The 27,692-nt window shown below is 45.6% G+C and overlaps 1 protein-coding gene across 4 annotated transcripts in view; it reads right to left on the bottom strand.

The window, feature by feature from the left end:
• dnc (phosphodiesterase dunce) overlaps positions 1–27,692 on the bottom strand; it is a 683,519-nt gene that overhangs the window by 319,882 nt on the left and 335,945 nt on the right. Inside the window, exon 1 of one of the 4 annotated variants that reach the window (XM_050186082.3) lies at positions 9,276–9,887. The exons of the other annotated variants lie outside the window; for them this stretch is intronic. Within the exon in view, the coding sequence (XP_050042039.1) occupies positions 9,276–9,427 (152 nt within the window). The 5' untranslated portion in view covers positions 9,428–9,887. Of the gene's footprint in view, positions 1–9,275; positions 9,888–27,692 lie in introns of those variants that run through there. 4 annotated transcript variants of the gene reach the window in all.

Here is a 27,692-nt window from a genome sequence, read left to right as displayed (position 1 = left end):
AAATTTTACCATGTTGGCTTTGCATATCTAAGTAAAAGGCACGATAACGACGACACACGTGTGTGTGTTATGTGTGTGTCTGTCTATGTGCATGTCCTCGTCTTAGTACATTTTGCCTAGATATAACTCTGGTGGCAACGGGAAGAGAGGTAGGCCTAAGAAGATGTTGCAAGACGACTTTCAGGGAGACTTCCACGTCAGCAAGCTGAGAAACTTGTAGTTCCAGGAATATGACGCTCCCCAGAAAACAGTGCCTCATGTGAAAATGTGATACAGCTGACAGAGACAGCAGACTAGCTGCTGAACTTTCTCTCAGAATCTGATCAACCGCGGAAAAATTTGCGAGACGTCTGGCGTGCTAACATATTAAAGTTTATTTATTTCTTTTTTCTTTCCGAAAAAGCCAATCCATATCACAGACCGCAAATCTAACACAAATCGTCTGTAGCAGTTACTTTCGCCGTTAAACTGAACAAGAATAATTTAGATTGCATCAACGACTTCGCATGGAGAGCATTTCATCGTTTCACGTCTGAACTGTGAGAGTCAGAGCTAATTTTACCCCTCACAGCGAACAGTTCATATGTACAAAAGCAAAATCGACGTTAGCGCAGTTTTCCTGTCACATGGACCGATTTTAAGGATGGTTACGGACGCAGTATTTGACTCCCATTCGTGGCTCCAAAGAGCTGCCGAAATAAGTTGGGTATATGTGGGACAGATTAAAGGGCAGCTTTTCACCTTTCCTCGGACTGCCGAGCCTTCGTGGAGCAGCACAGGTGGACGCTGTAGGGCTTGATCGTCCCTGCCTACCATAAGCGGATCCCACCCAGACGCAAAAAATACCAAGAAAGTAAAGCTGGCGATCCCGCGGTACGCACAGGAAGCTGGGGTTCTTTCCCCATCACATATAATGAAATTCCTGCTGCCAGATCCAGATCCCTAGCTCTTCTGACACGCACTAACCCATCCCTATTTAGGCTTTTTTCAAACCGAATGAATGAATGAATTCCTTGAACTACATACAATGGTGGAGGAAAACGTCAGCCGCTACATCTCGCAGAGTACCCTTCATACCGGACAAAAATGGCCAGCCTAGCGGGGAGAGAGAGAGAGGCGCTTCTTGATATTCAACAACACGAGGGGAATGCCAGAGTGTGGAAGCGGGCATTCCAGCAGCACTTCTTTTGCGGAAGCGCTCCCGTCCCCGAAGTCGCAGGGTCCTCAACTTACCCACTGCGATCAGTGAAAATCCCAGTTAGAGGCGTCGGTCGGCGCTGGTGGTGCAACGCGACGCGATGTGTCTCCCACCACTTGGCATGGAAGGTGGGAATTTCTTCACCACCGTTACCGCGTCAGGCACGTTTTACGGTCCTCTCAGCGAGAACATGCTGTAGGAACTCGTGGATTTCTAAAGAAAGTGGTCAGGTAGAGCTATGATTCGCCTACCACTTACGTTTATCTATTTTTATTTATTTATTTCCTCAAAGGTCTCTTGTTGAGACATTACATGAGGGTTATCCTATGAGAGTCTCGTCCAATACAAAGTGCTCACGCGCGGACGGCGTAGGATGCCACGGGACGAGAAACGCTATAGCCAACATTCACCGGACGACTGCGACCATTAAAGGGACGCGAAAGCGAAATATAGACATCGCCGGGGAATGCCTTCGTCCTGGAGTGGATGATAATGATGACTACGATTATGATGACAGAATAATACAAACTAAGTGGTGTGGACAGGCAGATCGCGCTTAGGGTAATATTTCTGCATTTCTTCAGCGGAGAAGAATTGCTTCTTTAGCAGACGAAATAAGGATCGAACATGTTCCCATTCTGGATTTCGTGCCAAATCAGGTCTACGCTGACGTCATTGTGACATCGAGAAACTCGGTACTTTCATGTACACGATTCCACTTTGCCTAGGAAGGGGCCAGAAGGGCAGCCAGGTTAAGTATTTTTGTTAATTTAAGAATTTAAAGAAATCTGAAAACTATTTATAGATTATTTGTTATCTGTAAATAGCCTCATTAATCTGTGTCTTTCCACACGTAACAATATATATATATATATATATATATATATATATATACCAGAAAAAAAGCGGTTCTGGGTCCGGGTAAATATTCACAGTGAAGCAGACGCGCGTATGAAGCGGTTTATTGACGTTTCGGCCGGGGTCCGGCCTTCATCAGAATGATGAAGGCCGGACCCCGGCCGAAACGTCAATAAACCGCTTCATACGCGCGTCTGCTTCACTGTATATGCAGCATGCGCACCGATCGCGTTATCGTAAGAACTCGCGCGGGGACTGCCGGGAAGGGAGCTGCCCGATAAGAAGGCAGCGAAGACGGCACTCGGGGCTTTTTTCGGGGCGCGGGCCTGGGAAGGCGCTGGTGGGGCGTGGCCCGTCTAGGTTTCTTTCCGAGCGTGCTGCAGAGCAGGGGGAAAAGCGTTTTTGCATTGTGTCCGCATGAAAGAGTGCTCTTGTTGTTCGCTTTTGGGACTGTGTCTGCGCGCCTGGTTTGGTGCTTGCTTGCTTTCTGCGCTTTATGCATTCTGTTATCGCCCGAAAGATTGTGTAGGTTGATGGTTTGTAACGGCCGTTCTTTTGTCGCTCCCTTTGGCTTGTATATTTTGTTGCATCGCTGTTCTGCTGCTTGCTTCTTTGCCTTGTTCTTTTCTGTTATTGGCCGCGAGGCTGCGGTAATTGTTTGAGTGTTTCATTATCATAAATTAAAGCGGTTTTTGTTCTTTGCGCCACTGGTCCTTTGTCGTGCTGGTTGCGGCTCGCGGACCCCCTGAGCGAAGGCGAGGGGCCTTCAATATATATTTATATATATATATAATGTCACCATAGAAAGTTCAAGACGGAGGTCGAAGACATTCTCCACAATGACGCGCGTTCTTAATTCGGCTCTTTCTGCGCTGAAATGTTGCTAAGGCGTAGTCACGTGACAGGCGTCACTCGAAGACCGGGGATGTGGAGAAGAGCGTAAGCGGACGCTCGCGTGTATTTCGAAGTTCAAGGCTGAAGTTGACGTTATCTTAGGCACGTGTTGTTATAGCGAGCCTTGTGTTTTAGACAAGGCAACGACTGGCACGACAGGTTTCAAGTACACTGCCTTTTTTTTATGCGAAAATTTCATTCCAAACCCTCCTGCACTTTGCTTGTGGCCGCTGTTGTTTTCGCCGAACAGTTCGCAGACACTCAGGGCATGTAGTGAAGTGAGTTTATGTCTTGCAATTTGTACTACCCCGCAGCTCGACCAGAATGTTACGTGTGGAAAGACACAGATTAAAGAGGCTATATACAGGCTATTTACACTGGAGACAGATCGCCAGGCCGACACTCGCTCGCGCCAAGGGCACAGACCCACTTCGTCGTCGTCCTCGCGGCGGCTCGTACCTTGAGCATCGCTCGATGGTATCGGTAAATAATCGGTAAATATTTAGCTAAGAAATGTGTTTTAGAATCAAATGTAATTTTCTATTAACCAGGCTACTGGCAACAAGTTGTTTGCAGACTGGGTTAGCCAACATGTTGCGAAAACGCCGAAAATTGCTTGACTTATTTCGACGTTTGTGTGTTGTGGTATTTACGGACAAAACGCAGTTTTAAGATCTGATATATTATTTCAACTCACTGTCTTTGTGGAGAGAACTAGATGATTTTTTTTATTTCTAAATTGCCGCCCATTGTAGCGTACGATTGGTTAAAATCGAATACTTTACTTGTGTGCTTTTACAACATGTTAATGTTTTCCGACTCTTTGTAAATGAGTAGACGTGTCTGTCTGTCTGTGCACAGATGACATGAAGCTAAAGAAAGTTCCGGTTGATGGTTATCAAGACTTTTAACAGTTGAAAGTAACCAAAATAAGGAAAGAGGTGACCCAAACCATAATTCGTGTTTGTATACTTGAGACAACTATCTTGATGGGCTAGTTGGTTCACATTAGTTCTAGCGTCGTGTCAGCTTCTTTGCATTAGCTTAGTAATGCCCTTCGATATGCTTATTACTGCTCTGGTCACTCATTAGAACGATATCGGATCTATCAGAGACAAATATTTTGGGAACCACTTAATTAAATGCTGTAGATTGTTTTGCATGCACGTGACTTGGCAGCAGTAAGCCTGTGACTTCAATAAACTTCCGGTCCCGTGTGCTATCACTATACTACCATGCCATAAATAAACCATGATTCAGAGTTGGATCGACGTACAAAACGCCTCTTCTTACGTTTTCCAAATACGCGCTGCATACTTACTGTGAATGCCTCACTGCACTCTCTTCTCTCCCTAATTCCCTGAGTCATTTGAAGATCCCACCCTAACTTCCCAACGACTGGGAGCGCTGGGACACTGACGACTCGGACTAAAGGTGTTGTTTAAAGGTAATTTATTTTCCTTACTGTGATGCCACAGACCAAAATGACAGCGCTAGCCGAGCCAGAAGTTGGCCGCGTTCTGCGACATCCGCATCAGGTGTAAAAAACAAAACAGAACAGAACGCGGCAATCTGCGGTATCTGTTCGACGCTCCGAGCGCACAAATGTGCTTTCTGTGTTCGGCGGGATTCCGCAAGCACGGTGTACCAGGACGCGATATCTTTGCCGAGGTATTTGCCGATGTAATACGAAAACAACTACATCGATCGCTACAGGAATTTTGAAGTGTTTCGAGTTTGACAACAGCTGAAAAATAGAACACCTTGTACATCATAGCATGCCAGTGTTAAAGAGCACGTGAGAAAAGAAAATACACGGAGAAACAGATTCAGTCTGGCAATAGCGTCTGCAAAGCCCGTTGACGTCAAAACTTCACTCCATCTTGAACATGCGACCAATAGTGCTGCTTCGCGACACACGTGAGTTAAGAGGAAGTTTATTTCTGATGTAGGGCTTGTTCTTCGAGAGAAATGTTCAAAAGTATTTTTATCTCTTGAGAGTCATAGCAAGGCAGTCTGTGCTCGAAAAAACGCAATATACGCAGATAAGAAGAAAACAGCGATGGTATAAAGCAGGTCGTTTCGATCTTTTTTTTTTTTAAATGCACGGCGTGCCTCATAATCAGATCGTGGTTTTGGCACGTAAAACCTTTATTTTTTTTAATGGACGGCATCAACTCTCTCTTTCTCTATCGACCCGGAAGAAAGATGCGGCGACCTCTTCTATTCGTTCGAGGTTAGCTCCTTTATCAAGGCATCTATGAGTGGGTTTCATAAGGCGAAGAGCCAAAGAAAGGAAAATGCCGCTACCGGAGGCTTTTAACTACGTCTAAAGCAGCTTGCTGTTCCTTTAAATGCGCTCATCCGTAGTACCTAAGCGTACGAGCAGAGAAATTAACGCGTCGACAGGTCGCGGGTCATACTGTAACGCCCCCACCGCGAAATGAAACGCGCTGAGTTGTTTCAACACCGCGAGCTTAGAACGGCCCATTAAAGGAAGAGTACGGCTCTCACCAACAGTCTGTATATCGCTCGATCTCCCCATTCCGTATAGACCAATAAGATCGGCTCGGTAGATTTCCCCGAGATTCATAAAAAATAATAATAAAAAAATAAAATAAAAGATAGAATGAAGCGAACGTAGCCCTACCAGTTCTCTTCATAGTCTTCTTCTTTGCCCTGAAAGCCGTAAAGTGAGGCATTTTGCCACTGATTTTTGCCTCCAGCATGTATGCCGAGCGACGCTTCTTTCCTGGTACACCGGTCGACGCGAATTTGTCCGCCTCTGTTATTCCACCACTGCCTGAGAGCACCCCGCATTCCGCACGCGACGGCGTCCAGCACAGTCGGACGGCGTTTGAATAAAAGATGCACAAATTAAGACCCGATATGTTCTCTGTGACCTGAATATGCGTATAAGAGCCGCAGATCGTGATCTGTTAATGTGAACTGTTGACGTCTCCCCTCCTTTAACGTCATAGCACTTGTGGACAGAACATTCCAGGGCGCTCAATGTTTCTCACTACACATCCCATAATAGGCGCAGAAAAGAAAGAAAAGAAAGAAAAGAAAGAAAAAACAATGAAAGAAAAATCAGCGACAAACGACGGTCAGCAGGCTTCTGCATTTCTCTTCACCGGTGGCGTTTAAACTTTTAGTTGCCAGGAACGTTTTCAATCATTCACAAATTCTCAATTAAACCCTCGATAATCTTTTTTTTCTTCACACGCTAAGCTCAAACCATACTAACTAAAACCATGTTATAGTTCACGATATTGCTGTTTATGCACCTCACAAGCCTCTCGCAGTATGCGATCAAGGAATAAAGCTGTGTCACATAACTAAACATCACTGTGTTGATGTCTTACTCGACTGAAGACAGTCGAAGTCGCAAACTTGACTTAGCATCAACCCGAATCGCTCCTTTATACCTTTTTTTTTTTCGGTGTCACATGGGTCAATGCGGAGAATGCACAACGGCACATACAGGTCATTGCAAATGTGTGGGCGGATGTGCTCATTGGTCCTCTTTACAGATGACGCTCGCAACGCTGATCGCGGGTGCTTCCACAACATCGCAGGGCACCCGTTGTGTTTCGCGGACCACAGTTCAAGTATATAGCGCATTTTCAGCTTTGTTTGAGCAACAGCTTAGAAGTGAGAGCGTGAAACTGCAGATATCTTGATATTGTAGCCAGTAAAAAAAAAAAGAAATAAGCAAATACTGGCACAGCAATGACCTGACCGGCACTGCGAACGACAAATCGGAAAATACGCACGCTTTTGAATTCGAATTCAGAAATATGATTTAAATTCCAATCCGCCGTGACGGTAGCTCTTCACCCTCTCGGATGATTATCAGCGAGTACACGGAACTGAACAGAAGGACAACGAGGAATTAGAATGAGAAAAAAAAAACTACTTATATATTAAGATAAGAAACATCGCACGTTTGGAACATCTATAGCGACGTTAGCTAATTGTTATTATTACTATTGCCTGACAAGAAGTAGCCGTCGACATTATAAGTGACTCAATTCCTCATTTCTTTTTTTTTTAATATTCGGTGGACTTGTCGCAATACAATATATTTAGCAGCGGGCGTAAAACAAAGGCATACAGCCCGCTGAGATGCAGGCACAGCAGCAATGGATTCGCGCACTTGTCCGTTATCCAATGGGTAAAGCCATTTCGAAAATGAATGTCTTTTAAACCGCGGTTTCTATAATTTTAATATAAGCGAAGCGACGAAATGTCGCAGCTATTGGCATGGGCGTCAGCAAAGTCACACAATGCGAGCAGCTGTACAGCTAGGCAACGCGAGAAAACGAGCCGCACGTAGCCTTCACAAGCCCGCTCCCTTTCGTTCTATTTTCCCCCGGGTGCACACTAAGAGCTGGAATTTGGATCATCTCATACACCGCAGCTGCTGTCAAATCTGTTGCTGTGTGTTTGTGCGTCGTATAGTTGCAACACGACAACGCCTGTGAGATGTTGCACCTGCGGCAGACAAATGTGCAAACGCGGAAAATGGGTTGCCTCGGCTTTGCGTGGGCATCGCACTCGCAAAATTGATTTCAGGGGCGTTCTCTCCTTGTCCGTTCTCTCTCTTCTAACAGAACGAAAACCGACACCACACAGCGACAACGACACACAGAAAAGCTTGTGTGTCGTGCCCTCTCTCGCACCGCTCCAAGAATGTATCCTAGACCGCCCCAAGTTGCCCGGCAACAAGTCGTTTTGAATCGGCCTCGTCAACCGCTGATGCTCTTCTGTAGCTGCTCCGTGCCTATGGGATCAGACACTAATCAACTGCGGGAAACAGAAAAGCATAATCACTTTAAGAGATAAGGAGAGGGCAGGGCGGATTTAGTTCTGGGAAAACTGGAAATGAACAAGTTTTCACAGGAAATGTTGAACGCCGGTAACCCCTAGTGCAGACATAGGATATCTAAAACGAGCAGCGACAGTGTGCAGAGGATCGCTCGCGACTGTGGTGGCTCACGTTGATCACAGACCATTGTCAGAAGAAGCCATTTTAGATTGCCGACCTTTTAAGACATGGCAGCAGAGGGCGAAGGCATTGCTACAAGCTTTGAGGACAGCAGGCCGCCTGGGCCAACGGTATTAGCCTTAACTGGTGTCTAATGTGCGGCACGCGATGATGCGCTGTGGTATAGTGTGCGGCGATCGCGACCGGATGTAATCGTGTAACTGTGCTCTACTCTCCATATCTTCAGCTTATCGTTCAACCTCCCCCACCCCCACCTCCCTCGTTTGCCAATGCGTGTTTACTCGAGGTTGGGCAATTCTATCGTAAAGTTTTTACGAATTTACGTATGACGTAAATCAGCATGTTCACGCAAGCATTACGTTTATCACTAGCTTATGCGCTCATGTGTCGCGTTGCCGCAGCGATCTCCTTGCGTGCAGGTTTGCGTGTTGCACGAAGCTGGCTGGCGCTATAGAAAAACTGCATATTGGAAAGAGCATGCTCCTACTTTTGCTTTCAATAAATAATTTCTGCATCACAACCGCAAGTCCCATTTTCGAAGAGTCGTTAATTTCACTGTCAGACTACAGCAGGAAACATAAACGGTTCTTTCGGCCACGGCTATCGTAGAGGCTCCTGATTTTGCCAAGAGAGAGACACGTCGATGCTTGTGCGCACGAAAGTGACGACCTTCGCGCAGGAAATAGAGCAGGCTGTTAAACCCATGTTTTCGACTTCAGCTTATTCCCGCCTGAATCCAACCTTTCATGCTCTAGTGGCCTTAAGAGGAGGCCTTACCTGCGGGCCAACATCGATTTTCCAATTTAAACACGCGTGAAACCCCGAAATATTCTTATCAAAAAACTGCCGGACCAGTATGAACAAAATGTGTCGCATTGAAAAAAAACAAGTATTTCACCAACTGCAGTGACCTAGGTCTCAACTTTCGAACAAAAATTGGCAAAAAATCTGTAAGCCACAGAAAAAAAAATTAAGCACGGAGTTTAAGAGAGTTTAAACACCGAAAAAAAAAAAGAACAGTTATCGCAGTTCTGTAAAGAGCGCCTGTTAGATCATCTGAAGCAGACAAATTTGATGAACGAGTTTGCAGCTTGCGTGAAATGTAATACCTGAGAATTTTAATTTTAATTTAGCACATATCTCGTGACGTCCATGTTGCATTCTCGTGTCCGTTACGTAACTACGCTAAAATATATGGAGCTAGACCTTCAAACGACGGCGGCTTGCCTGGGGAAAAGTTAGGTCCAGTGACTGTAGTGCTCGCAATCAGACAAGCGTTATAGGTGACGGTGCCCAAGAATTTGTACGCACCTGTAGTCGGCAGAGGCCACTGACGTCGCACCAAAGCGCACCACCCCGACTTTACGGCGGCGGATTTGGATGCGCCTCATGGAAGCCTGCATCGTCATGGTGCCACCGGCCTTGCGCTCGACGGTCCAGTTCACCTGGCGCTGCTCTGTCATGGCTGACAATATCCGGCACGCACCGTCCCGAAAGAGAATATCACGACCAGACCGGCTAGTCCGACAACCCCGCCGGCGCTTCTGGGACCCGCGATCGCAACACAAAAGCGTAAACAGCAAGCTCAGTCCTTGTCTCAAAGTCAGCGCCGAGTACACACGGCTGCGTCGTGGGCCATTCCTTCGCGATCAGCGTATGCTTGCGGCAGAGCAGGAACAACGTGTTGTGATCCTCGTTGCAGCCGAAGGAAGATGCGCCGGCGTCTAATCTTCTTCGTCTCGCACCGACGTATAAAAGAAAATTCGTATCAACGCGAGAACAACGTGCGTCGGGGTACCCGTTACACCAGCTTACGACACCAAGCCAAGGCGGGTCTTGAGGGATGGCCGCATCAATCAACACACACGCACACCGCCCTTTTCTCCCTCCTTGCTTTTTTTTCTGCCCTCAGCGCACGCTTCAATAGGCGGCCGCACTCGCGATGTTAAAAAAAAAAAAAAAAGCGGAAGCGTCGATGTAATTACCGAACCTTGCCGGAGGAGCTCGCAGGTCCACCGTGGAACACTGTCATTAATTTGCGGCGGCGTGAAGCTGCGGGTCTTGGCGAGGACGACGGAAGTCGTAATGCATAACACACAGTCAAAGCATGCGGTGATGTACTGCCGCGGCCCAATTAGCCGACCCTGGTAAAAACGACCGTTACGAAACGCGACAACACAGCCTGCACAACGTCGGGCAGTGCGTCTCGTCGCCTTCGTCACAGACTTCACGTATACTCCAAGAAAAACAAGCCCGAAACAGGCAGCAACAGCAGCGGAGTCGTCGTTAACGGAGAACGCACACAGACCGCAAGCTGTATAATGTGTGAAAGGAGAGAAACAGCAAGCGTCACATTCGTCGCGGCCACTTCACAGCTTCACACCTGGCATTACGGCGCGGCCGCTGACATGGTTGAATGTTGACAGTGAGAGATTCCGAATGACGATGTCATGGCGGCGTCGTCCTCGTCGTAGTACTAGTAGATGTAGCAACGGCGCAGCAGCGTAGCGGCACTCACGCTCACTCGCGCGCGCGAGCGTAAACTACGTCGGCTCCGCGAACGAAAAGCAAAAAGGTGCGGCACGACCGAATTCAACAGCAGTTGCGCTGTCGCGCGCGCGTTCACGTCGAACACTCCTTATCCACAGCAAGCGCGGCAGCGGCAACGTTGGTGGGTGGCGTCGCAGATCCGATCGTCCGAGCCGATAGCGCGAACGGCGTATATTACTATCGTCGGCAGAGGAAAATCCAACAGTGCGCGCAATGTTTCCCAAAGTCGGCGAGGTTGTACTGATCTACGCTGCCTTTTATTTTTCGCTCTCTCCCCCTCTCCTTCGAAGCTAACGTTCGCAGGGAAAGGAGCAGCGAAACAAAACGACTGAACCTGGGATAAGTACACATATACATAAAAAGAGCAAAGAACCGTTCTGTTCTTCCTTCTCCTCGCTAACTCTCTCACTTCACAGTGCGGCCCGCGCCGCGGGAGAGGCGCTGACGACGACGTTCCTTCACAAACTGATCAGAGCACAGGTGACGTAGTGCGCTCTCCAACGAGCTGGCACGGTGTTTCGGCGACAACAACCAAAGAGTTCCCCCGCTGAAGGGCGTCCCTGTCGCTGGTATGTCCTCCGTGTTACACGAGCAGCAGCAGCAGCAGATACAACTCTGTTAGAGGTCACGAAGAGAGCGCGCGTTACGTTCGTCGAAGACGGTGGCGGAGATCACCCAGCGACGGTCCAACGGGCCGAGCGACGTCGTCGGCGTCGGCAGCAGCAGTAGTGAAGGAGGAGGAAGGGCGTACGACATTTCGTCGGGAAGGACGAAAAACACACTGGCGCGCGCGCGATCAGCGAAGAGCGCACCATGCATAGTAATGACTCAAGAAAGAAGCCGCGCCCGTTCGAAAAAAATAATAATAAACGAAGGCAAGAAACACCGGTGCGCGGTTTCTTGAGGATGCCGGCGCAGCAGCGACTGCGACGGCGATGGCGATCCAAGCGCTAGAAGCACGAGAAACTTTGCCCGCGAGCAGGACCCGCTATAGTACAACGTCTATGAGTGTCGTACCGTCGTCTGGAAGGGGCGAGGCAGAAGAGGAGGTAAGGCAAGAAGAGTGGGAGGGTGGTGTAGGTACGAGGGGAGGGGGTGGAATGGAGCCAAGATAAGAAAAGACAGGCTACCGCGACAAGATGAACGCGGGGAAGGTTCAAACCCGGTGCTCACACACTCGTGTGCACCCCGCCTCTTCGGAGAGAAGGGCACGTGAGCCGCTCCTGGCTCTCGCGGAGCTCTGCTCAGGCGGCAACGCTCTCGAGACTCTTCTGGAACGCGACGCTGCCGCCGCGGTTGGTTTTCTATACTGTAGGAACGACGACGCACCGACCAGGCAGGACGCGTCGTCGGTTTGTTCCACAACTCTACTGGGAACGGAGAGTTCGCAAGGGGCGTCTTTTACAGCCGGCACATGTGAGGTTCCTGTAGAGAGCGCGGCTGAACGGAAGAAAACTTGGCACAGATCTGTCGACGCGAGACGATGACGTGGCGCAAGAAAGCACCGCGGCTGCGGGGCTCGGTTCGCCCGAAACAGTTGACGACAAGCACAGAGCCGGCACACATGTAACCGCGACGTCGCTTCGCCGCCGTCATCTTCGTTGCCGTGACCTATACAAGAGGTGCATGTGCAGAGCTACACTGGTCGTCGCGCTTGTATGAATACGACAGGCTCGAAGCTAAGTCGGTGGCGACGCAACGGAGTAGCCCTTTGTTTATGGTGTGATCAGCTTGTATACGCTCCATGGAGCAGGTACGCCAGCTTGAACGTGAGGTGGTGTGTATGCTTCGCAATTCGATCGCGAACTTGCACGGCTGTCTGAACCGCTTTGAAGGTAGCCATTTTGCTGAGTCATATTGCGAAAGCAACAGTGGCTTTCGACGAAGCGCTGGAGACACGGTATTCGCGCGTAATTGTCTGAATGTTGTTATGTGGTGTCGTAAGCGCATATCTATAGACCGATGTCAGAAGACTGCGCTTAAATTTTGCGCAGTACAGACCGTATCTGGTCATGAAACTGTGGAATGATAGGTGCTTTTGAGTATTTCACACATGTGATGAAAATTTAGAAGAGAGTGCTGTGGCTAAAAATCCTTCAGTGCAGCTGTAGCGTGCCATCTGAACAACCCCGACAATCCGTGCACTGCCCACTGAACAGGCACACACAAAATACGAAACAACAGAAGCGAACTATTGACCCCTTGTGGATAGCACGTGATGGGGAGAGAGAAATAGGGAGAAAGAACCTTGGCTTTTTACACAATAAACGAAGGCAGGTAGTCCAAAACTTCTCAAGGCTCTGCTTTTGGAAATGTGAAAGGCTGTTTGCACCCATGATCCAGACAGAAAGGATGGCTTATTAAAAGCTGGAAAAGTTAGCTTGGCCACAGGCCTGCCATGCTAGTCAAAATAAACAGAAAATAATAATCTGCAAAGCAGTTAACAGCCCGATATCGACAGTACGACTACTGCATGACGGCGGCACGACAGCGGCACGACGGGGACGTTTTGTTACCACAAAATGGCAAATCATGCATCCGCATAACTCTTAGCCTACCTAAGAGAACAATGTAAAGTGTTTTAGACTACACCCTTCCTCGGCCGAGTTATAAAGCTAAAAATTGGCTCCTTAGAAAACTTGTAATATGCATAGTAAAATATGGGTGAGAGGTTAAACGACACATGCTTTTACAAACACATACACACGCAGAAAAAATTGTGCAGATCCAACACACATGTTGGAAGGCAGTTGAAGCGAAGCTTCCGTGGAGCAGAAAAGTAAAAGCGTTTCAACTAACAGCGATGATGTACAATTTCGGTTATTTTCATCCCATGCAACGTGAAGTCTCATGGAATGTTCATGTTTATTCACCACAAAGGGCACAACTTTGTTCTTATGCAATCGACGGACTGCAATGGCTATGAACACTTATTGTGTTAGCGAGGGGTGAGTGCAACTCAGAATTATCCTAATAAATTGCCCAACCCAGCGGCACTTGACAATAGGCGCAGAGAACAGAGCGTGCTTCTTCAATCGAGCGGACAAACGGGATGATCATTCTTAGGTTTTCCCAAATTCTTAAATATCACCTGCCCCGACGGATGAAATAATTCTTGTCCTTGAGCTGGATTATTCGAACAGGCAGACATTATTAGCCCGAGACATTAAAACACACATTCAATTAAATAAAAATTCACTAATTGACTCCTTAATTAGATACCTTACGGCACACATTGCAATTTACAGATTACACCCGGTGAGCTAACAATATGCATCCACTTGAAATAATTCTCCAGGATGACACCAATTTCAATATATTATTTAGTAATATGTGGGACGAAATCCATCGACGTTCCAGTTACTTTTGTGTTTCAGTGCATAAAAGAGCGTTGGTAAAAAAAGTAATGGAGCAAGTGCGTTTTCACGGCGAATACGATGGTGCGCATCTCCAAACTGTCATTCTGCGCCACGGTTTTTTGCTCAAGGCTCAAACTGGCGGCCATAGAGTAAGCGCGCCAAGAAAGAGCGTTGAGTTCGCCGCTGCAGCTTTTTGGCGTGGACCGTTGGGGCATCCAGCGACATCATATGGACGTGGAACTCTCCGCTGCTTGCAGCCTGAATGAGTTTTGCAAGCTAGCAAAACTCAATGAGTTTTGCGAGCTAGCGCAGGGTCGGGTGAAAACGAAACCTTTCGACCTCCCGCGTCGTTGTGAAGGGTAACGTCAATGAGTTCGTTTTTGTAAAAACCGAACAGAAGTGGATAAGGAGCATTTTATTCCGCCGTGTAATGCAATGCGATGATATTTTTATTACGAGTCGTTTAGTAGTAGTGACAGAATTATAATTACCAGTGCCTACGTCATCGGGCTAGTACTGAATGTCGCAGGTGAGTCTCAAGTGGCGTCCTGTATACTTACCTAAATCTCTCGATTGCTAAAGCTCTGTTCGCAGTAATACTGACGTCTTAGGCGTTCTCGAGCATTACTCTATCACTTCAACTTCCCTTAATGCCTGCCTTTGGCGTCCCCAACTTTGCGTGCGCTGTGAATACCATTGAAGTGAGGTCATAACGCACCTCACGCCTGTCACAATAGCACTCTATGCCGTGCTTCTTTCATGACAGCGTAATCTCATGTGACAGCAGCCATGTCGTGTCAACCAAAACAAATGAGAACGCCACGTCACGGCTTCTTATCGAACCTCGTCGAAAATAAACCCGCACAAATTTCCACCACAGCCGCAGTGCGCTGATCAGTAGCTTACGAAGCTGAGCTGCATCGCTCTAGTGCCTTCGTTGGAGACATTGGAGAATAATTCAAGCTTCGGCTCCGGCGCCGCGCTCCAGAGCAGAGATGCCCAGAAACTGCAGAGTCTTTCGGAAACATTCAACTCAAGGTCTCTCGGTTGAAGAGCGTATCTGCATGCTTTGTATCAGATTTCCGCGCATGCTTTCTCAAAGCTGCCCTGACGTTTGAGAGACCTTTTTATCACCTGTGCCTCCTGAGACGACCATGTGTTCTTGCGCCATCTGCACACTTGTTCTGTAATGAATAGAGGCGTGCGAACTTCAGAAACTTTCGAATATCGAATGAAAGATTGTCCTATTCGATTCAGTTGACGAGTCGAGTAGTGATCATTCGAAAATCCGAATATCAATTTTCGCATACGTCACGCCGTCTACAGTGCGCGATAACATACAAAATCGAAGTAAAAATGCGGTAACTTTCATTCCATCGACAGTGGACACAACGCACAGAGCTCGGAGAGCCAGACATTTCAGGGTAAACGAGAGTCAATCGCACTTAGGCGCAACATTCGGCAGCAGGTGGGTATTGTTTTGTACAATGCATATATGCAGCACCCGCGTACTTTCATGGGGATAATGCTGAATGCGTTTATCGCAACATACTTGATACAAATGGGGCTCAATCAGCCGCGACCATTCGACCTAGAGGAAAAAGTACCTTTTTTCGCTCCGCCATCGCCGCGGACGACACGCATATTTAGTTTAGTCGCGAAAGTAGTTATTCAGCCGACAAGGCTGCCCCCCCCCCCCCCTCCCCATCCTGAACTTTATTGATAATCTGTGACCACGTCTGCTAGGAAGAGCCCACAGTTTGTTAAAAAGATGCTTAGTTGATCCTCTTGCTTCCTGTGTGCTTTCAGAAATGGTCCATAATGCTCATAAAGTTCCTAATGCCCCGTGTACAGACAGACTTTCGGTGTTGTGAACACTAGGCAATGAAAGATATTTTATTAAATATTGAGAAGGCTGTACATTATTCGCGGACCATACAAAAAATATTAGAAATCACTTCTATTCGCTTCTGGTGATATACTATTCGCAATAATTTCATTTCATTTATTGATCCTTAAGAGCCCGGAGAGCATTACATACATTACATTACAGAGAGCATTGCATACTTAACTAGGTAGAGAAAACTACTATTTGCAATGCTTCTAAAGCAATGCATGTGCGACTGAAGGTGAACAAAATTGATCAAAGATTGAACGAGACACTCGTATTTGTGTCCATCGCATCGCAATGACCATAGTCTTCGTAATAAAAATAGTCTTTCAATGTAATGCAAGCTTTCCTTTTCTATAGAGTGTAAAATTGGGCCAATTTCTTCATGTTCGTTATGACGACAACACCAAGGGCACGGTAAAAAAAAAAAAGAAAAAAAAAGAAAGCACACAGTAAAAGTGCTTCTCCTAAAGCCTGTCGCGGGCCATATGATCAAAGTATCGCCTCGAGTGACAATGGGGCATTGATTCATTCAACGAAGTTGCAAAATACTCACCGAAATGTTAAGCGGAGGACATACAGGTGAAATAACCGAAGGGCCAGAAGCAGACATTCAATAAGTAAATAAATAAATAAATAAATAAATAAATAAATAAATAAATAAATAAGTGTGTAAATAAATAAATAAATAAATAAATAAATAAATAAATCTTATTCAACCCAACACAGGTTAGGAGAAAGGAAAGGAAGAAGAAAAGTTACAAGGCGACGTAATGTTCAAACTCTATGATTCCTGTAATTTCAACCCGAGATTCCGCTTTTAAACACAATTCATTTTACAGCACTCCTCCCTGTAACTGGGAAAAACCGACCCATTTATTGACCAATGCCTATGAGTATGCGGCACAGTTTTGTAGGACAACAACAACTTGCCGGCGAAAAAGCGCGTTCACAGCATGCGACCCCTGCGCAACCCACGCCACGTGTAGCCGCTCCCAGCAGCGCCCCAGACGGTGCCAATTATATTCCCACCCTGTCCCGCTTAACGATTTCCATCGAACACGAACGCCATACGCTATATCCTTAAAAGGAAGCTTTACCGCGTGAACGACGGTTTAAAAGCACAGGAATGGAGAAATCGCTTTCCTCGGCAACCACTGCACCACACTCGATGAGGTTCGTTGCATTTAAAACAAGAAGTGAACATCTACCGCCTGCAGGAAACGATTGTTTCATTTCGGGCATCATAAGAATGCCTTGTTAAAGCTGCACATATTGAGCGGCCTTTAAACTCCGACTATACGTTTCATTCATGCATTAATTGGCCTTTCATTTTTTGTTTACAAGTTCTCCAAACGGTAATTAAACTACATTACTTTAGTTAATATGAACGTAAATTTTGTGTCTAAATTCCTGCCACAGGTTCTACACGATACTAGCGCTGTATACGTAAACGCAACATTAACAGAATACGTAACTATTTATTCCTTGAATTCATTCCTACAACTTGCTACTTCAGTGGTACAGATGAGGCGAATTTTCTCTATTTGTTCAAGCCGTTGTCGCTACATCTATCTGTACTATTCTAACTAAAGCGCTCTGTAATTAAAGCACGGAATCAACGATGCACATCCCGTGCCTAATCCCCGGAAACTTATCGTAAATATTATTTCTACATTTCGACTGCAGTCCTCATAGGCAGCTGCTGCCCAAAAACATATACAATTCCTTTTTTTTTTTCGAATTCAGACCACCTGCAGAACGCAACATGAAATAACCTTGCGCTCCCTGGTCGAGAGTTTTTTGCTGCATCTCTTTGTGTATAGCTCGATGTTTGTGCCGTATGTGCCAGAAATAGGGAAAACAGCGTAAAAAAGGCACACATAACGAGAGAATTTCGTAGTTTCAGATTTCATAGGTATGCTCGAAGCATTCGACGAGAAAACGCAGTCACACACCTTGAACGTATTCAGGTCTCCTGGCGCTTACTGTGGAACAAAGGCGTCTCACCGCGAAAGTACAAATACGTACAGGGAAACATACGGAATCGCTTGTCGCAGGGCTGCAGTGTATGCCGACACTCTGCCGAAGAATAAATTATGAACAAAAGCTCAAACAAACACACGTGAGGAAATGAGGGCAAGCGTAAACACGCACTGTTTAACAACATCGGATCGTGACGTGGGCTAGTATACACATGATATATGTTGAAATACTAGTGTGGTGAGAACAATACCAGGACACCAGCAGCGCAATGTGCTCTTATGGTGTGCTCGTCTTATTAGCGCTGCACTAATATTCCAACATCGCGATATTTACTGGTCAACAAAATTAGAGACATAAATAAATGAAAAAGAAAGGTGCCGTTCATGTAAAATATGAAAACATGTTCATAGAGAGTGACATTATAGTAACATAATCGACAGTGGCGGAACAAGGGATATTTCTGGAGCCAACGTTTCGACTAGGGCACTCGACTTCATACAAGCAAGCTCACACGCCAGCACCGAGATGAAGGCGCTGTCGAAACACTGGCTCCACATACATCCCTTCTTGGAATACTATTGAACGTCTCACATCTCCATCTTCCTGTGCAACTTTGTCCCGTTTGCTTGCTTGCTCGTTTAATAATTAATTAATTAATTAATTAGTTTGCTCCCTCAAGATACGGTGTAACAAGAGACGGAAGGAAAAGCAGTTCAATGGCGACTTGAGGGGCTCGTCAGTGCCTTCATACAGTGACAACAGCAGAAAGACAACACAATATCATACTGCTCATTTTTTTTAAACACGACATTGTTGTCAAGAATGTCAAGAATGTCAAGCGACAAAAAAAAACAACCTAAAACGTAGCTTATGCAACAAAGATTACTAACATGACTTATATAAGTATTGTTTTTAAAATCACCGTATTAAATGTTACAATCCTCTTAAAGGTTTACGGTCCCGCACAGACAAGTATTCAGGGCCTTCTTAAGAGAAGGATAAGAGAGGTCCACATTCTTTCTCTATTGAGTTTTGTTTGTTTATTGCGTTCAGTAATTATGTCAAGTATGCACCAACTAGGCCCCACGCAAACCTTTTTTAGAGAGCAAAAGTTTTGTGACGCCAGGTGGAGAGGGGGAGAGAGAATAGATTTCATGAGATTCTGGACGTCTCACAGAGCAGTCATATTTTTCCGCATTGGAGCTTTCAATGAGCTTTTTGTTATGAATGTAGTTTCAGATGAGAGTCGCTAGCTCCTTCATGACGCGCCAAGTATGGCATCTGAGACAACAACCAAGCAGCACGCTGCCCCATTACGTTGTAGGTAATCTCGCTGTTTATTGCGTCAACCATTGCGTCGCGAGAACATTTCAAGAGCTACCGGCATTAAACGCAGCGCCGGTCCCCGAGCGCGTGAAATCACACCGCGTTCACGTTCGGATAAAACAGGTCAGAATAACATAAGGTATATGTTATAGGATATAGAGTATGATAGGATAAGACAAGCTTCTTTATGTAGAAATGGTTACAGGACTTCAGTGACTCCCGGTTGAGATTAATCAAGTTGGTCTTGAGATACACGATAGGACTAAAGCAGGCGCTGCACATGATGTGAGACTAGCTGTCGATGAAGGTATCTAAATTATGTGCGGTCGGCGTCCAAGATTTACGAACCGCAAGAGACCAGAAAAATATGAAAATTTCCGCAGCCTGCGCACACGCGTTGGCGTTCAAATGCCTAAGTCTGTACTGTAGCATATGCAAGAAAGATTTTACTGGCTTAACGGCTTACTGCTTTACTGAATTCTACGGGGAACAAGATAACGCGATTATAGTCACTACTGTAAAACACTGCTCGGAAATCCTACGTTTTCTCAGGTCCCGCGGTCCTTAGACTTCTGACGCCGACTGCGCGCTGCCACAGAACTATAGAGTTAGTAGATCGGAAAGCGGCGTAAGTAAACGGTCGCGCAGTAACTTTCCTTTGAGTAGATTAAAAACCAACAATTAAATTCTGGGGTTTTATGTGCCAAAACCACGACATGAATATGAGGCACTCCGTAGTGCGAGACTCCGGATTAATTTTTGACTATCTGGGATTCTTTAACGTGCATCGTATGCACCGTAAACGCGCGTTCTTGAATTCTCGCTCCCATCGAAATGCGGCCGCCGGGGCGGTGATTTGATCCCTCGCCCTCGGACATAGCAGCGCAACGCCAGAGACAGCGCGCCACCAGGACGGGTTCCTTTGACTGGATTATACGTAGGCAAGCTTATTTTCGTCTTCCAGTCACAAGCGTAAGAACTTGCTGTTGTTACGATACATTTGTTGTTACTTGATTGTGCTACGTTAATGATTGTTGTTACGATACCTAGTGTCTTGTTTATGAAGTGCAAAGGCACGCTTGTATACGCTCATCGCGCTTTCCCTGTGCCGACTGACATCCCTCCAAATTATTTCTCATTTTTGGCAGGTCAGCAATGTTTTATTACATTGCAGACGTATTACTGACTGAACGAATTAAATAATTCCTCGCTTCATCTACAGCTACTGCCCATGCATTTGCGATCAGGCGGAAAGAGTGTGCAGGAGCCATGCGGTTGAATTCCTTTCTGTCTCGGCGTCACCAATCCTGCTCCTCGGCCGAGCTTCGCCTTCGTGCGCCATGGGCCCCGAGATCTCTACGAACTCCTTCTTTCCTTTTTATGTCACCTTCCCCTTCTCCCCAAGGCACTGAGCCGCGTTTCTTGCTCTCCGCGATTCCTCTCCCTCCTTCTGGTTTTAATTCCGATGAGGGCCCTAGCTCAAAGTTGAGCAGCAAGCGAACTCGTAAGAAACATGTTATTTAAACATTTTGAGCTCGTGCGCCTTTATTTTCGTAATAGGCAACGCACGACAAAATGCGAAACGAATAAGAACTGGCCAACAGATCCAAGACAAGGCTATGCACAATACGGTTCACTGTTCAGTGAAACACGCAATTAATATTCAGATACCAAAGCAGCTGAGTCATGGGTTGCAGAGATCAAGCCAATTTTAACCTATACATCCTATTTAAAGATAACACCAGCTACAAATATCTGATATAACAGCAGACCATACTGCACGGCAACACCCAAGGAAGCGGAGGGCCAGAGTTTTATAAGGGTGCATTTGTACACCCTACAGATTGCTCACAGAACTAATTTAGACTGTTTGCTATCTCTTTTATAGGCACGTAGTTTTGTGCTTGGAGTGTAGAGGAATAGATTATCTATTTGATCTATAGATTTCCGAAGAGGTTGTTTTCGTAGGGCCTATGCACAGCAGCCGACGAAAATGTTACTCCGCGTGCCATTCACAGACATTCCACGTACTCTAAGGTACTGGCGTACGAATATTCGAAACTTCCGAATTTAGAATAGAATATATTGTCCTATTCGATGCGCTACCATTGTCGAGTTCTCGAATACTTGTACGTATAAGTACGTCGTCGACTGTACGCGATCAAACATGAAATTGAAGCAAAAACGCCATAACTGATCCCATCCAAGAGAGAGAGAGTGAGTTACGAGTTAACTGATCCCATCCAAACTGCACATAACGCTGCATCCCTCAGACAGACAGACGTTTCCAGCCAAACACGATAACTCGCAATGACAGCGGCAAGATCTTTATCGGAGTGTCCTGAGAAACTTGACTGGGGAGCCGAAGGCTCCCCTATCAGATCACTCGCAATAAAATTATTTTTTTTTTGTACATACACGGCCGTTGAGCAGTGGGTATTATTTGACGATATTTATAGATGAAGCACCTGTGTCCTGTTATTACTATATATGAATATGTTTTATGGCACCATTCTTTACACGAAAATGGCACCATCTTCCGCTAGCACCTTGGCCGCGACCATTCGAACTGGAGAAAACGCGCCATCTTTCGCTGTGCCATCGCTGAAGAGAAGAGGGCACGCATTTCTAATTTGGTCGCGAAGGCAGATATACAAACATGCCCATTGGTCAACCAAGGCTGCCTTTGTAAACTTTATATGATAATTAAAAATTACATTCTTTGGTTTCACATGTCAAAATCACGATATGATTATGAGGCACGCCGTAGCGGGGGGACTCCAGATTAATTTTGACCAGCTGGGGTTGTTTGACGTGCACCCAGAGCACGGTACACGGGCATTTATGCATTTTACCCCCATCGTAATGCGGTCGCCGCGGCGGGGATTCAATCCCGTGACAGGACAAGGCCATAGCCTGTTAGCAACCACGGCGGGTCACATATGACAATGCATGACCACGTATGCTCCGAACAGTCCTCAGCTCACGAAAAAACGGCATAGGCAATTTGCGTCCGATGCGGTCTCAAAGGCTACTAAAGACCCCTACGTCAATTTAATAAAGCATGTTTTATAATGTGCTGTGTAACCACAGAAACTTTTAATCTTATGAATACCAAGATGTGAAAATAGGTTGATGATAATAGTAAGAAGGCTGTACATTATTCGCAAACTATTTGAAAGCAATTTGATATTACATTCAGTTCACTTTTGATTCCTATTCGATTCGGACTCGAGAACTACTAATTGTAACTCCTACCAAGTTATAGAAAACTGTTCATAGGCATTAGAGTTTTGGAGCAATTTTTATTGTTAAGCGGCAGGTAGTCACTTTATGCAGCTTCATTGAAATATGATCGATCGTGAATGGGTTCATAATTGGCTTCATTAGCGCTCATGCGAAACTTGCAACAATATTTTCCGCTTTCTTTGGTGGAATATCCCGTATTGTCTTACATGCAGTATGTAGTGATGTGCTTTAGTCGTCAGTGTTTGCAAGGCTATTTTTAGTTTTATTTCGCGTGGAGTGCTATACAGGCAATAAGTACTTTTCTGATAGCCTTATCTTATTGGATAATTGGGACAGTCAGCCTTTCAACGGTCTATTTCCCTAGAGCCTCATAATTTAATAAACAATATTTCGCCGCCGGAGCCCAATTGCATTGCATCATGCGGAGGTAATTTGTGTTATATTCCCTTCCTTTCCCATTTCCTTATTATTTGTTATGAAAGACACGCTAAAGAGTGAAACTAAATCAGTTTAGACTGATAAAGTATTCTTCAAAAATTCAAGTGTCCCTAATTTCGCACTAACAGCGTCATTTTGGAAGAAAATAATTAACGTGAAAGTTTCATTTTTAAAAATTTCGCGCACGAACGTCAGCGTCAGCATGTCTGTGTGACGTCACGGAGTTCACATATTTCTGTTTGTATTCGGGCAGTCATGGCGCAGTACAAGTTATTGCAACATCCAAGGTCCCGTCTCCAGATCTTTTAGAAGACAGTGTTGTCCATCTCTAGCGACAAAAAAATAAATAAATAGGCCCGAACAGACACCGTCAAACCTGATGACGTCAGAGTGAGCTGGTACAGAAACTTGAAGGCGGCGTCGCCAGCTGTCTTTCATTTCTGCGTCTTCTCTGGCTTCTCAAGCCTCTTCTCGCCTTGACAGTGGTTTTTTTCGCTATCGTATTAGCGTAATTTTCTAATATAGCTCAAATCATTTTTCTCCTTAGCGACCCATTAGGAAAGCAAAGATGTGCATGAATATCAACTCCACAAATTAGAAAGCACGTTAAACAAACAAAACAAGCTCATCATGCTTTCGTTGCAGTCATCGTCCGTTCTTTCAGCTGTACACACGTGAAGCCACGGCACACATATCCATACAACCGCGCTATTCAGTTCACGTAAGATGCAATTATAGATAGCGCTCGGATTAGGCGCAACGTCTCTTCGGTCGAAGAGACAGGGAAAACGAGCGGCATGCTCTTGTTCTTTTTTTGGTCAGTTTGTTTGTACAGCTCCGTACGGGAGGAAAAAAGCCACGACGTCGGCGCTGGACGTCGGCCAAGCTTCCGTGCGTACAAGCAGTGTTGGCGAGACGGGGCACAAACGAAGATTTATACCTTCGTCGGGTCGACGCCCGGGAGTACGAGGACGCCTTACACGACTACTGCGTGGCCAAGTGTCTTCCCCGGCATCCTTGGACGCGTCTTTGCGAACGCTGCCTTAAGCGAACGCTCGTATGTTCACTAACACTTTTTTTTACGGGATAGCACCGTGTATCGTATTTGACAAAGACATACCATCATCATAAATTAAAGCGTGATAACAACAACAAAAAGAACTGGTCAGAGTGCCCGCTACACGGAATTACATGGGAGTTCGATATACATAAGCTCTTCAGCTGATTTCTGAGCATACTGTAGATGACGTTTCAAAGTGATGTATGTATCGGAGCCTGAATTAAGGCAAAGCGCAAACCTGTAAGTCGCTTATAATTATTGACTTGTTTGCGCTTGAATTTCTATTATGCATAATGCTGACCGCGCTCTTAGCTGCTACTAAGAACTTGAACGTGCGCCTGCAACATGCCTTTATGCATAAGCGTTTGTCTTGGTATTCCTAATGCGTTGTGCATTACTGCACGGCGTTTGTGCGGCACTGTTAATGCGCAGGCTCGGAAAAACGTGGAATGCTGAACCGTTCCTGCTCCGCCCATGTGACCGCCGATGATGAAGTGCGAGCCCCTCAGATGACAGACGGCACTTTGCCAACATCTCTGTAGCGTAGTTTCAGTAGAGGTCTTGCGTTCTCGTAGAACAACGACCCGGGAACATTAGTAATGCTTGATTGCTGATATAAACGCAGCAAAGCAGAGACGTAACACGAAACAGCCGTTTGAATGGAAACTAGTTCATAATAATAATAATAATAATAATAATAATAATAATAATAATAATAATAATAATAATAATAATAATAATAATAATAGTAATAATAACAATAATAATAATAATGCCAACCGTACACAGTTCGAGTTCCGCCTTTTGCAAAACCTGCCGACTCATCATATGCGGGGTGCCTACTATGTTGGCATTGTACTATTCCTTGAACTCTCCCAGGCTTTCTCTGACTAGTTTTATAAATTCCCTGTCCATTTATGACGCTGGCGGTTTAGGTGCAATACGAAATGGTATTTTATAGCTTGCCAACTTACTGCAAGCCCATAATTTTTAAATACTACCAACAATACGTCAGTCAGAACGCAAAGTCCGGTTAAGAAGCTTTTTATGCATGTGCCAACCACTGGGCCAGGCTAACATCCACAAGAGAGGGCGAGAAAGAAAATAGAAGAGGAACCTACTATGAGTAACTAAAGAGGAAAAAACCAGATCAGCAAAGAAATAATTTATGATAACCCAAAGGAAAGCTCATTACTTTTTGAAGCGAGATCAGGATGCCTTATAACACGCACTTATAAAGCGAGATACAACAAGGAAGAAGAAGCACGTGCTTGCTGCGGTAAAGCTATAGGGAAGCGGTGGAGCATGTTTTATTAGAATGTGAAGATATCTGCCCAGCGGTCGATTTAGACACCTCTGGCCTCCTTGAAGCCCTTGGGTTCAACAAAAGCAGGGGGAAAGTATACATGTCTGCAAGAGAGATTAGTAAGAGGCGATTGGAAGATTGGTGGAAGAAAATTAGGGAAATGATAAACAATGGAGGCGTACAAAAACAAGGTTCTCATTATGGGTTTAGAAAGTTTGGTGATGGGATTTCTTCGTGGGTTTCTTTTTTCCTTTCATTTTTCTCTTTTCTTTTTAGCATAGGTAGGAAATTAGGCAAAATATTAACACGAGCTTGGTGGCGCAACCTACCGCCCCGTTCAAAGGGGACGCTCATAGCATCCATCCATCCATCCGTCCTCAATAAAAAAGAGAAATCACTGATAGCATAGCTGAGTAACTCAAGCAGGCTAGGTGCCGATATGTCCCCGCACCGTTTCAAAGGGCGTGCCAATAAATGAGCACCACCTCGGCAGTGGCGGTGCCGGCCGTGCGGGGGAAAAAACAAAGAAGAACCAGAAAGGTCGCCTACGCGAATCCGCCGGCAGCGGTATTGCAGTAGTCTCCCTCTAATGCCTGAATAATGCCTTCCGTGTCATAAACACAAACTCGTGTTTCGACTTTTTCTGCATTGACACAAAGCTTCGGTGTACATACATTTCAACTCGTTGGGTCTGCTGCATTTTTTCATGCAAAAAAGCAAAACATTTTGGTGCTATAAATCATTAGAGAGTCACCAGGCTCGAAACTGACCAAAATATAGGTTCTTTAATTTTCGTTATATCTACTTCTACGGAACAATGGGAGTCGACAACGAAGGTGACGGTGGCGGAAGGGTCATAAGAGCAGAGGCCGACTGAGGCATAAGAGCATGTGAACAGCCTGAGTGTTCGATTTATGTAGGGCTATTCAACGTGAAGTGCAGCTGCAGTTAAAGGCAGTGTAGTTACTTACGCGTTTCGCATCAAACTACAGCCGACTATAAACGGTCCACTAACGTGGCTGCACCCTCCTTGCTCTCTTAATGATCGATGCCTATCACACAAAACGTTAATTTAAGCTACTTGCAGCGACAAACTTTGCTGAGATCTCTGTCTAGTATTTGTTTACCACTACGCTCTCGCTCTCAAAGGATGAGAAACAGCGAAATTTGTGCACCTAGACATATCCATGCAAGCTCATGAAGTGTCCGTACCTTCATTTCTTCGTTCAGTATCTTCTTTTCGTCTGCTGCAGAGATGGGGGGCTACTGAAGGAAGGGACTATCGTTAGTCACTTGAGCTAGCCTTCAAGTAGCCCTTTTGTACGTTATGACTAGGCGGTAAACAACGTCAGCCACGGCAGCCGTCAGATAATGTTGGGGTTCCAAACATACGCGACGTACAAAAGGACCTGGCATTGAGCACAAGTCGGGATGAACGTGTTTTCGGCAAGAGAAAAAGCACGTTTGTTATCACACGGTGTACTGCAGAAGATAAGCCGCAAACTGGCATTTCCGGAAGAGACCAATTAGTTGACGAGGGACAAGAGCAACGAAGCGCAGAGACTCACAGGCAAAACAAGCAGGCGCACGCACGCACAGGTGGACATGATGGGGGCATTCCCTTCGATCCCTCGCTTGGGCTTCGGCATTGAAAGGTCACGTCAGAAGGACAGATATTTTCATCAATAATGGTTAAGCGGCCCTACAAGGTCCGACTGTCGTCATTACCTGCACCGGGTCTTCATATCTCGTTGACACTCCAGTGGTTAGAAGAGGTTACAAACAAACAAACAAACAAACAAACAAACAAACAAACAAACAAACAAACAAACAAACAAACAAACAAACAAACAAACAAACTCGCTAGCGTATAGATGATGGTACAGAGGAAATATGAGATATCGTAGGCTGCATTTGTAAGACAGCTACCAAATGAACACAATAACAAGTGATCGTATATTTCTAACAAACAAACAAAAAATCTGCAGGAGCGTGCTTGTAGCTCGTTCTGACCCTTAAACCCAGACGACAGAAGCCTGTGACAAAACAGCTCCTACGTTTTATCTGCTATTACGTTTTAAACCCTATCGCGAAATGCAACCGCCACAGTTAGCGTGGTTCAATGGGACAAGATGTATCGAATCTCGAAAAATGCTATTGTGAACGATACATATAACTACAGCCCAATTACTTATAGGGACGCTTCTAGGCTTAATCTACAACAAACCATTTTCAGCTTATATATGCCATATACTCAAACCACTGTGTCGCAACGCTGCAATGCCTATGCGAAATACAAAGCTTGCCGTAGTAACAACACAACTATACATGGTCACGATAGGCGCTTCGGTAGCGGCGAGACGTTACGCTTACGGAAAATATTGCTATTCCTATACGATATAACATTAACTAATTATTGCAGCGACATCACATTAGAGTACGCAACAAAATTATCGGTCGCAACGGCAAAAATTCTGACGCCAGGCAAAAGATGGGCTTCAGCAATGTCAGGAAATTTTTCTCTCGGCAAAAAAAATTCTTGCTGTGTTTCTTGATTTAGTTA

The sequence above is a fragment of the Dermacentor andersoni genome, chromosome 11, assembly GCF_023375885.2.
Source record: "Dermacentor andersoni chromosome 11, qqDerAnde1_hic_scaffold, whole genome shotgun sequence".
Taxonomy (NCBI): Eukaryota; Metazoa; Arthropoda; class Arachnida; order Ixodida; family Ixodidae; genus Dermacentor; species Dermacentor andersoni.
The sequence above is the reverse complement of the archived record's forward strand: the minus strand, read 5'-3'. Positions and strand labels throughout refer to the sequence as shown.